We start from the raw sequence: 11890 nt of genomic DNA, 5'->3' as shown, positions 1-11890 counted from the left end.
CCTTTCTCCCTCCCTTCTCCCTCTTGAATACCTATAATCCTTATGTTGCATTTCCTAATTGAATCACATATTTCTTATTTTTTTTTTTAGTCTTAGTTCTCTCTCTTGCTCCACCTGAAGCATTTCTATCCTCTAAATTACTTATTCTGTCTTCTATAATGCCAGCTCTGTTTTTTAAGGATCCCAGATTTTTAATTTTATCTCCTTCATTGTATTCTTCATCTCCAACATTTCTGCTTGGTTTTTTTTAGAGTTTCAGTCTCTTTTGTGAAGAATTTCCTCTGCTCATTAATTTTATTCCTGTGTTCATTGAACTGTCTTTCTGAGTTTTCTTGTAACTCATTAAGTTTCTTTATGATAACTATTTTGAACTCTCTCTTTTAGATTGTAAATTTCTGTGACTTCATGATTGGTTTTGGGATACTTGTCATTTTCCTTCTGGTCTGGAGTGTTAATGTATTTCTTCATTCTGTTTGATGGAGTGGACCTTTGCCGGTTCATAGTGGTAGTATCTGGTCACAGATTCCACCTGCCATCACTGGGGGTAGGGGACAGGAGCCATGTTTTCTGAGCCTGCTGCATCCTCTGGCCATTGTGCTTGTCATTTGGAAGTTGTGCCAATAGAGCTTTCTGTGTCTGACCACCACTGCTTTGCACACTCAGGCACAGGCACTCTGGTGGGGATCCCCTGCCTTGACCAACTAGCCAAGCTGAAGAGCCAGGTGGGATGAGGGGTGGGGGAGCCTTGTTTCTCCAACTCTCCCATTCTGCACTCACTGGTGGCTTCCTGGGCTGCTTGGCTTGGTCAAGGCACCCCCCACACACACAGTGACTGAGCCACCATGGTGTGGAGTGCTCCCACAGGCTGGGAAGCAACTCCGAGAGTGAAAATGTTCCTGCAGAGGGCTACCTCTTCCCCTTCTCCTCTCAAGAGTCACATGCCAGCCACTGTGCAAGGTCCTACTCTCTAGAACACTGCCACTGGGGAGTGGGAGGAGATCTGCTTACCTCCTTCCATTGCCTCCCAGGATATCCAGCATCCCCACCTTCAGATGTATGGCTGTGTGGATCTCTCAGACTTCTATTGTGTTGTGTGAATGTCCTCTGTTGATTAATGAATGTCTTTTTCATTTTATCTTAGAGGGGAGAGCCTAAGGGATCGGTTCACTTCCCCATGATCTAACGTCACTCTGGTTGATTTTTTAATATATCTTAAAACTCATGTGTCCAAGTGAAGTATAATGATTTATCAATGAAGATTTAGAATTACGGGTGAAGAAAAGATACTTACATATTTGCTTATTGTCCAATCAATGCGCAAGCAGATTCTTTGCAGTATTCAGGCACCATGTCTCCCTGTTAGATCTAGGAACCACTTCTTTGTGTTCTTTATTGTCAAATGTATCATTCTTGGATAATTTCATATCTCCCACCACAAGGAAAAGGTCGTGCAATGTCATGGCTCTTCAAAGCCTCTCTGAATTGAAACAACATAGATCTTCTTGCCTCTACAGTTTCCTAATGCAATTTATTTAATGCTGGCTATGTCACAGCTCATGACATTGAATCATCCGCTGGGCTGCTTGTGAATACTGGCTTCCAATGACTCTCTCAAATGTTACTTTGTTACTTTACATTGTTGATGATGACCACAAATGCAAGTTTTACCCAGTGTCTTTGCCCATTCAGACTACTATAACAAAACACTACAGACTAGGTATCTTATAAACAACAGAAATTTATTTCCCACAGTTCTGGTGGCTAGAAGTCCAAGATCAGTGTGCCCACATGGTCAGCTAGGGACCTCTTCTCTGTTGCAGACTTCTTATAGTATCCTCACACTGCAGAAGGGGTTAGGGAGCTCTGAAGGATCTTGTTCATAAAAGCATGTATCCCATTCATGAGGGATCCATGACCTAATCCCCTCCCAAAGGCCCCATCTTCTTACACCATCCCATTGGGCGTTAGTATTCCAACATGTGAATTTAGGGGAGACACACATTCAGACCATAGCACTCAGAGTATGCAGAAAAATGAGAATGATAACTCACTTTCTGGCCTTGTGGAATTTGCCATTTGGAATTTTGTAGTGTAAACATAAAACAACACATCTTCCAAACGTATCTTCTCTTGAACTCTTTAGGCCATAATTACTGCATTCCTAAAATACAAACTCTTTCATAACTGACCAGATCATACTCCTGCATTTCACACATTGCCACCAGCCAGGAGGATAGGCAAGAGGTCCATGGGCAGAGTGAAAAGAGCAGTATCATTTATTCAGGGAATGACTATCCTTCATCTTGCACAGATTAAGACTAAACCAAGAGAGTATATCACCACCCATCACTCAGAGGCAACAGAGGACATTGATCAGAAGTGCCCCATTGGCACCAAAAAGCAATGGTCTCGAAAGTCCTTATAGGAGACAGCAGCAGCACCCCATAGCACCATATGATATTGAGACTGCAAAGGGGTAGAGTAAATACCCTGGGTGCCAGCAGTGAGAGGCTCACAGGGTAAGGAAAATATTCTGTTATCCCTGCCACCCTCAAATGGTACAGACCAGAAGTAGCAGAGCAGTAAGAACACGGTTGGGTGAAAGCCTCCCACATATGCGCTCAAGTCCAAGGGTCAATAGTTACTATTGGTAACCCAGAGTCCTAAATTCTCCTTGTGTCTAGGAAGTGTTTAAGTCACCCAAAATCAATATATCAGGACCATTCGTGTGATCTATTGTCATATGTTCCCACAAAGGAAATACCACACCAGCCAGGGAGAACTATCCACTTACCAGGTCATTTCTTGGAACCAGGGCCTAACTTCAGGGCCCTAGGATGACCCTATAGGTACAAGTCTCAGAACTCTTTTGGGGCAGCTGATTGGCCCCACACATAGGGTAGGGGAGTAGTGCCCTGAAGGGGAGAAATGGGACTCAGGCCCACAGGAGTCCCAATCCAAACTTAGGGTACCTGACTCAGATGGCACTGTTGGCCCTAGTTAGTCCCAGACACCAGAGGGGGACTTCACATGTGAAAGGCACTATAAAGCATGGGTGACCCCTGAGGTTTAGTCCCAGGGAAGGGGCCCTGTCTGCTCAGCTCTAAGGACTGCATTGGCCTCAGGTATATAAATTTTGTGGCCATCCGAGGGATGGAATTTAAGGAGTTCTATAAGACCCCCCACATATTCACATACTAGCCAGTGTGACCAAAACTGAAATCTATGGTAATGGTATTGTACTTTGTATCATAGTACTGCTTCCAGAAGGACGCTGTCAAAACACTAGTGTGCTATAGGCAGCGAGCCCAGCAACATCACCACCCAAGGCAGCTGCATGGACTGAGCCCTACTGTGGGCCATTTAATCCCATACAATCCTCAAAACAACCCTATAAAGTAGATACTATCATTATCTCATTTTATAAATAGGAACCTGAGGTTCTGAGTACCAAGAGCTATTATCCATGGTCAAAATTGCCTTTAAGTGGCAGAGCTTTGATTTTGTCCTATGTCTGTTTCCCAGGCTCTTTCCCCCTGTATCATACCACATGAGACTAGTTGATAATCTGACTGTAGATTACTTTATAATCTTAATCTTGATGTTAGTCTTTAAGGTACGCCCCATGATAACTTTATTAGATGAACACAGCCAGGAGAAGGGCTTAGAAAGGTCTAGAACAGCTTTTCCCAACTAGAAACACTAGCTCTAGAATATGTTATTAAATGATTAAAGAGGGGAAGGGGAGGAATTTAATGTTGAAATAACCTTAGAAATGCTGATTATGATCTCTACCTATTAGAGATTCACAAGGCACATTAATATTAAAGGTTGTGAGATTTGCATAAAAGAAACCTGATGAACTCTGTTTAACCCAGTATCTCCCTAATCATTTTAACATCTCTGCTAAAAGTCTTTGAAACACCATTTCACAGAAAAACTGACATCAAAGGGATAGTAATGGAAGCCCCAAGGTGCCTAGACTGCACCTGAAGCTCAGGTCCCAACTCAGACTAATTAAATCACTATTTCTGGAAGAAGGACTCTGGGATTATATTTATTGTAGTTTTAAAGCTCCCTAAGGTGATTCTAATGAGCAGCCAACACTGAGGAAAAACTTGTACAGAGTGTTCTGCAGACAACATTTGAGTGCCTTGCAGATGGTAAAGGGTCATTTTCTGGCCTTGGTTCCTCCCTCCTAGCTACCTTTACTATGCTCAGTGCTGCATTACCCAATAGGCAGATGAAGGATGTGAGCAAAGCAGGGGCCAGAAAGAGTGAGAATGATAGTGAGACATAGAAGGAGATTGATTTTGAAAAAAATTATCTTTCATATTTTCAAAAGGACTAAAGTAGTCATCCTGGTAAAAATCCAAACTTTGTTGAACTTTCTTACACATATAGTATGATTTAGTTGGGTTGGCGATTTTTTTTTTAAATATTATGTTAGACAATGTCCATAATTATCCAGAATGTTGGGCCTCTGAAGTCATACGCTGGCCAGTGTTAATGTCCTGAGAGAAGGACCCAGAACCTAGAGATTCTCCTGGGCGGTCACTCTGGCCCTGTCTTTCTCTCTTTCTCGCTGTCTCTCTCATTTTTCTAGGGTACCTAGTACATATGTGCTGAGCACAATAAATGCTTTTTGACTGACACAAAGAATCCAGAATCCTGGCTCCAAATCTTTACGGGGATTACATAGAACCAAATATGTGACAGCATCAGGTAGAGTGCCCAGCATACAATGATATCTTCTTTCCTGCTTGTCTTGAAAAGAAAAGAATTCATATTGAGCCCTCTGAAACATGAATTAGCCTACTTAGCTGTTTTTATTAGACTGTGCAGTATTTGACAGGAGTCAGAAAACATGCTCCTCTTAAATGATTTTATGTTTCACACAATCTTTATAAATTCTGAGGAGGTACTGGATAATCAATAAGCAGGTCATCATTGATCAATAAATGTGTCGAAGAATATAGAAGAAACTTATAAATTAGTTGCTTCCACAAAGATGCTTATGGCCTAAAGTGGGTCATATATTATGTACTCAAATTAATTATGGGCTAATTAAATAGTATATATAGGTCCACAATCCCTTACCTGAAAGTTTTGGGCCCAGTGCATTTTGAAACTTAGAATTTTTCAGATTTTAAAATGCAACGTTGCGTGAGTCACATATTACTTAAACACCTCTAGAATAGTCTATCTGAGGTAGTATTCATAACCAAACACATTGATATTTTCTCAGTGAGAGGTGTAATGGGCAGATAGCATGAATAAAGCATTAATGAAGATAAATAGCCTTGCATCATTCATGCAGGCAGATTTCACATCTAAATGAGTTTTGGAGCCACTTTGAAAGAAAACTTTTCAGTTTTCCAAGCTGTAGGGATTTAGGAACAGTGGATGAGGGACTGAGGACCTGTTGTACGGGCTAAAGCATATTCACTGGAAGTACAAAGAGGGAACTACATCAGAGCTGCAGGATTTGGTGAAAGTTTTGTGAATGAGACAGAATTTGGGTTATAATGAGTTAATTTTCTGTCCCTGGTAAGTGAGGTATCCACAACATCTCATCTACATGTTACATTATCTATGAAAGCTGTGTTTTTCTTCTTGAGCTGCTAGGAGCCCGCAGCGTGTTTTTTAGGTTGCTATCCTGAGTTAGTCTCCATAGCTGGATAAAAGCCTGACCACTAAGATTTGTCCAAAGTGATGACCGGAAGGAGGAGATAGGAGTATTCACTGGACAGTGTGAGAACCTACAGGAGAGACACTGGTGGGAACCTAGAAGAGGATGTAGTCTTTTCTCTGAGAGAGAGATGTAGGCTTCAATTCCTTGGTAATTCCAGCCTCTTAATAGTTCATTCCATACAATGGATCCTTTGGCTTTTGGTTAAGAAGTCAGACTTGGAACTCTTTCATATTCCATTCCCCTCCTTAAATGCCTTTGGTTTACCTACTGGACAAATTCCTCATATGGCTGATTTTCTCTGACATCTACTCTTCTTTCCTCTCCTCTCACCTCACTTCGCATTTTCTCCCTTGCCTTAGATAATATTTTGTCCGTTTCCCCTGAAAGAGACTCCCCATCAGGAAGAGTAGAAATCTGACTTGGCCAGGTCCTCACCTCCCACCATTCTTCCATCCACCTCTAAAATGTCAGGGCAGCCCATAGATGCAGACACACTTCCTTCCCAACAACACTGTTCCTAAAAGATCATTGCCAAGAGAGGTGAGTCAGAGGTATGAAGGGAAAGGCTGAATCAGGGGAGTCTGAGAGGCAGCACCTTTAAGTGGTTACTTGCCTGTGAGAACAGGGAGGATAAAGAAAATTGGGGAATGAATGAAGAAAGAACAGGAAAGCAAAAGGCAGGTCAGAGTAAGACAAACCTTTTCTTCCAACCAGTCTACCATTTGTGTATGTCCCTAATTCTCAAGTGTGTTACAGTCTAGGAGGGTGAAACAGAGAAAAATCTCAATGGGGAGGAAATCTCAAAGTCGGTCACCCGGTGAATCCCCATTGCCATTTTCTCTGATTCCCTCCTGCGCCCATACATCTTTAACTACAGCATTTCTTGATAGATTTGAATTCAGAGGAAATAAGCTGAGGGCAGCCACTTACATCCTCTATTTATTCAAATCCATAGCTTGAGTAGATCCAATCTCTTCTCTGCTGAAATTATTCTTTCACTGACTTTCTTGTTCTTCAGTGCAAAAAAGTGGGAGAGGCTGAGTGAGAATAAGACTACCTCCAATATCATTCATTCTACATCTATTGAGCACCTAATGTGAGCACTATTCTACTTTCTGGACCTAATTTGGAAAAAAAGATCTCTCTCTTAATGTCTATCCTCATCACTCCCTTGACCCACTCTCCCTCCAACCCCCTATGCCCGACTTTTTGACTATAGGACCAACATCTTCTTACTTGGCATAGCATAAATGATCAGTGTTGGCTGAGTGAATTTCTAAACAGATCCAGAAGAAGAACAGATGGGGCCCAAGAAGAAGAGGAAAAGGACAACAGAGGGAAGAGGGGGAAAAGAAGGAAAGGAAAGAGGCAGTTGGTACAAAATGGGAGGAAAGGAAAAAGTATTGAGGAGGCTCAAGGAAAAGAGTGCTGGGCTTGCCCCAGCACATGTTCTATCATGGTCTGCAGCACCACAGCACCTTACCAGCAGACCCCTACACCTAGGCCCTACATTTTTTTCAAACTCAGAAAAAGAAACCCAATTCACATGGTTCTCCAGATGCAGTCACAGATAGAATCATTTTAATTTGCATCCATAGCAGAGAAGTGCTGTGTGGAAAGCCCAGGAGGCTGACGTGATTATCCTAGAGGCTCACGGCGGGTAGCAGGGAAGAACATGGGTAAAGGATGCATTAAACTCATGTAATCCATACCCAAAGACACACAGAGCAAGGAGCAGACTGATGACCAGGATCACAGGAGAAACCAAGCAGTTCTTTACTTATCTCTTTCCAGGGCAGGAGATAAGATCCAAGAGATGGAGAACCTAGAGAGACTAGACATCATTACTTTCTTCTGCCACCTATAATTCCAGGAACAAAATGCAAGTTGGGTGAACCCGAGAGCAAAGAAGAATAATATTTTCAGAAGAAAATGATAAAGAATAGGCTGGTTTCTCTTCCCAGAACCTTTTTGCAGAATACCTAAGAGGAAGAAACAATGTGAGAAAGAAGTGGAAAGGAAGAGGAAGGAGAGAAGGTGAAGAGGAAGAGGAGGAGAAGTTGCTTCATTGTCCAGACCTTCATGTTATCTTGACCTTCATGTCATTACAGGATATAATAATGAACTTTTCAAAAATGAAAGTTAGGTAATTGCAGTGAGGAGTGACTTGGCCTGGTTTGGATAACTTGCAGAATGTCAAATCAAAAGGACGGGAGCTTTTGTGACATTTGGCTCCCTTGAGATCACAGGCAACAACAGGATTCTTACAGACAGCTTTGACTGTATCTAGTTCCTCATGGATGAATGTGTACTCAGGTATACATGTGTGGTTGCGCTTCTTCACCTTATGTGCCATTAGGGAATTGCATTCCCTGTTCATCAGGTCAAGCCTAAGATAGTCTTTGTCACTCTGAAAGAGAGCATCAGCTCTGAGCATCTTGTTTCCTCCAACTTCATCTTCAGCGAGGATAGTCTCTTCTGGCCACACAGGTTGAACCACTCCTTTGTTGCTAAGCAGCAGGGTTTCTGTGGTTCGGGGGCCATCTCCCTCCTTAGTGGTCTCGGCCTTCTCCTGTGAGTCACTGGACCAAAAGTCATTCAGTGATTGATCACTATCCTCCAGGACTGCTGCAGCCATCTGAAGCCCCAACCCCAGGCCCATCCCCAGGCCCAGCAACAGCAGCAACATCATGAAAAAGATCTGCACCAAAGTCAGCTTCATTTTACCTAGAGAAGAGGAAGGAAATGGAAGGACTGACTTTTGAGATGAAACTTGGCTCCAGTAGAGACCCTCGACACCCTAAACCCTGACAGCATTGTCTTTGGAGTCTCCTCTCCCTTTGCCACATTTCTCCATCCCCCTCAAGGCAAAGGTCCTTTCTCATTATTTTCCCACTTCTCCTGTCCTCCCCACCACATTCCCTGTCATTGTGTAATAACGTATGGATCCTGCAGAATAGGAAGATGACCAGGGAAAGCAGTTCTGAAACTGGTTCACATATGAGGAATCAGTTAAGAAAGTTGATATCAGTTGCCTCTTAAATAGAAATTAGTTCCAAATAACCCAAGAGAATGGTTGAGAAAACAAGCAAGTATAGTGTCACATTTTCCTTGAGAGAAATTCTTGTAGAAAATCTTTTTCTCAATAAAGGACTAGGTTTACCACAAGACCATTTCTCTATTTTTAGCCCAAATTCACTTTTGCTTATTCAAGTATCTATTACTCTCCCTATCCTTCCCACAGAAGGAATAGAAAATGTGCTATAGTCCATTCTCACTCCTAAGCTGAGGCCAGTGGGGCCAAGCGAGATGGGGAGATGCCCAATTTCACATCTCAGGACCCTGCTAAAACTACATCTTCTCATGCCAGATCCTTTCTACTACTAAAGATCTCTCAGAACTTGGGTATTTCCTGCTGATTAGTTTTATACTCTCAGGGAAAAAATAGAATAAAAATGAAACCGAAGAAAACCAAACGATTGACTTGATCTACTGGGATTCCTTTACTAATAAAGATCCTAATGAGAGCTGAGAGGACCATGCATCTTTGTCCTGCTAGGCCAGTCTCATCCCCCTATCAAAGAAAATAAAAATCACTTCCCTACTAGAAAATAAAAATTACTATTAAAAAACATTATTGAGGCAATTGATAAAATTAGATTATAGTCTATGGAGTAAATAAGAGTATTGTATCAATGTTTGATATACTGAATGTGAAAATTGTACTATGATTAAAGAGAATATCTTTGTTCTTAGAAAATGAACCCTGAAATATTACAGAGAAAAGGGGCATGATGTATGCAACCTACTCTCAAATTGTTCAAAATATTGATTATATGTATGTGTGTACATGTGTGTTTACAGAGAAGGAAAGAATATGATCAAAAAAATGTGAGAAAAGGTCTTTAACAATAATGTACCTGAGTAAAGAGTATTCAGGAGTTCCTTGTGTTATTATTGTAACTTTTCCCTAAAGTTGAAAATACTTCAAAAAAATTTTTTAAACTTTTTAAAAAGGGAGAGAGTTTCTCATGCTGTTCCCTGGGGCACCCACTGTGACTTACCTACATACCCAAATAGCTTCAAAGATTCTTGTGGCTTCCTGTTCAACAAGTTCTTCCCTCCCAGGGTTTCCTTCTCTCTGAAAAGTGCCCTGGATGCTGGTCCGCAGAAGAATGGTTAGCTCCTTGTGGTCCATGTACTCTTAAACCCAGGCTTACTTCCTAAGCCCACGCTCCCTTCCACTCTCCCTATCCAGCACTGAATAAACATGCTCAGCCAGTTCTCCTTCCTGCACCCACAAACACTTTGAAGTAGATCCAGACATCCCAGACAGGAAATGTCTCCAGCCTGGGAAACTGCAGATAGTTTTATTTTGGCAATCAATTCTTCTTCTCTTGAGTTACACCCACTATCCTGCAGTTTATACAGCCTGCTTTTGCCTGTGACTTTAAAACCAAATCATTTCCTTATATTCTCCACATGTACTTCCTTCAGCCCTTTCCTATCATTTCTGGAATGTCAAGATCTTGGTCTTTTATTTAGTTCATCTCTCCAACGTGGTCATTTTGCTTGTCACATTTTAGAACTGTATCATGTCTTCATTTGAAGATTTGGAATATCTGAGTCAATCACAAATTTCCACTTATCTTTACCTATGAAGGCTATCCCAGCCCTCCACTCTCCACTCCATCTTTCCAACCCCAATGAATAACCACATTCCCATAGGAATATTCAGATTTTGCAAACCTGATAACTTAACCCTAAATAAGACAATAGCCAAGGTAGCACCATCACCACCAGTCCTGTAGCCTGGGTGAGTAAAACCAGAAGGGTTCCAATGTTGATTCTATTCACTTCTTTAGCTAAAAGTGACATCATGAGATAATATTTTTAAAAGCACTCTGCAGATTATTAAAGCACCAGAAAAACCCTCTCTACACATAAACAATACCCTTTATGAGGATGTTTTGTTTCGTCATTCAGGCTGGAATTTTCAAATGGTGGTCTGGGAACTGCTTCCATGATGTGCAAAGTCTATCAGGCTGACCCTTTGCAGTGCTCATGTTGACGATTTACAATACTAATAATAACAACAACTAACCAAAATTGAGCTCTCACTTTGTGGTAGGCATTTATTGCATTTCACTCTTGCAATTTGCTTGTGTTATCCCTCTTTGGTGTCTATTCTGCCCATTCCTTCTGGTGAGGTCTATTTGCAACATGAGGAGGAAATAACGAATCATCCATTGAAACTAGCAGCGGGATAGAGTCAGCAATGATAATATGTTCAACTACACAATTCACTTGCTTCTTTACTATTGGGGTGTTTGGTTACTATTAGCAGTTGTTTGAAATAATGCTTGATTAAATATGAAGAAAGGACCTAAGTCTGTGGTCCAAATATAACCTTTAGACTGCACAGGTTTTATTTTTGTTTTTTCCTTTTTCAGGCTACAGTTTTCTTATCTTCTAAATTTGAATAATAATAGCTCTTACCTCATAGGGATGTTGGGAACATTATAAAAGACACTGCATGTAATCCCGAATAGCAAAAAGAATCCTGAGAAAAAAGAACAAAGCTGGAGGTATCACACTACCTGATTTCAAAATATACTACAAAGCCATAGTAACCAAAACAGCATGGTACTGGCACAAAAACAGACACACAGATAAATGGAACATAATCGAGAGCCCAGAAATAAACCCACACATCTATGCACAGCTAATTTTTGACAAGGGAACCAAGAATGCACAATGGAGAAAGGGAAGGCTGTTCAATAAATAACGTTTGGAAAACTGGACAGCCCCATGCAAAAGAATGAAAGTAGAGGGGCCTGGCCTGGTGACTTAGTGGTTAAGCTTGTGCCCTCCACTTTGGTGGCCCAGGGTTCGCTGGTTCGGATTCCAGGGATGGACCTACACACCACTTATCAAGCCACACTGTGGCAGGTATCCCATATATAAAACAGAGGAAGATGGACACACATGTTAGCTCAGGGCTAATCTTCCTCAAAAAAAAAAAAAAAGAATGAAGTAGATCATTAACTTACACCATACACAAAAACTAATGCAAAATGGATTAAAGACTTGAATGTAAGACCTGAAACCATAAAACTCCTAGAAGAAAGTGTAGACAGGACACTGTTTGACACTGGTCTCAGCAGTATATTTTCAAGTACCATGTCAGACCAG

General features: G+C 41.4%; 1 protein-coding gene across 2 annotated transcripts; it reads right to left on the bottom strand.

The window, feature by feature from the left end:
- Positions 1-7253: 7253 nt before the first annotated feature.
- Positions 7254-9896, bottom strand: RNASE10 (ribonuclease A family member 10 (inactive)). 2 transcript variants are annotated; one of them, XM_044765841.2, is made up of 2 exons: positions 9768-9896; positions 7254-8422 (listed from the first exon to the last, which is right to left on the bottom strand). In XM_044765841.2, exon 2 carries the CDS (start codon positions 8415-8417, stop codon positions 7776-7778), a length of 642 nt encoding a protein of 213 aa, XP_044621776.1. In that variant the 5' UTR covers positions 8418-8422; positions 9768-9896; the 3' UTR covers positions 7254-7775. The 2 variants fall into 2 exon arrangements, with proteins under 2 accessions (XP_044621776.1, XP_014700071.1); XM_014844585.3 differs by having other exon boundaries at positions 9760-9892.
- Between the last annotated feature and the right edge of the window lie 1994 nt (positions 9897-11890).

The sequence above is a fragment of the Equus asinus genome, chromosome 2 (assembly GCF_041296235.1).
Source record: "Equus asinus isolate D_3611 breed Donkey chromosome 2, EquAss-T2T_v2, whole genome shotgun sequence".
NCBI classification, from domain to species: Eukaryota; Metazoa; Chordata; class Mammalia; order Perissodactyla; family Equidae; genus Equus; species Equus asinus.
This window is presented reverse-complemented; position numbering and strand designations above follow the sequence as displayed.

Excerpts from the sequence above, each read along its gene's own strand:
- RNASE10 (XM_044765841.2), bottom strand. The coding sequence starts at position 8,417 with ATGAAGCTGACTTTGGTGCAGATCTTTTTCATGATGTTGCTGCTGTTG.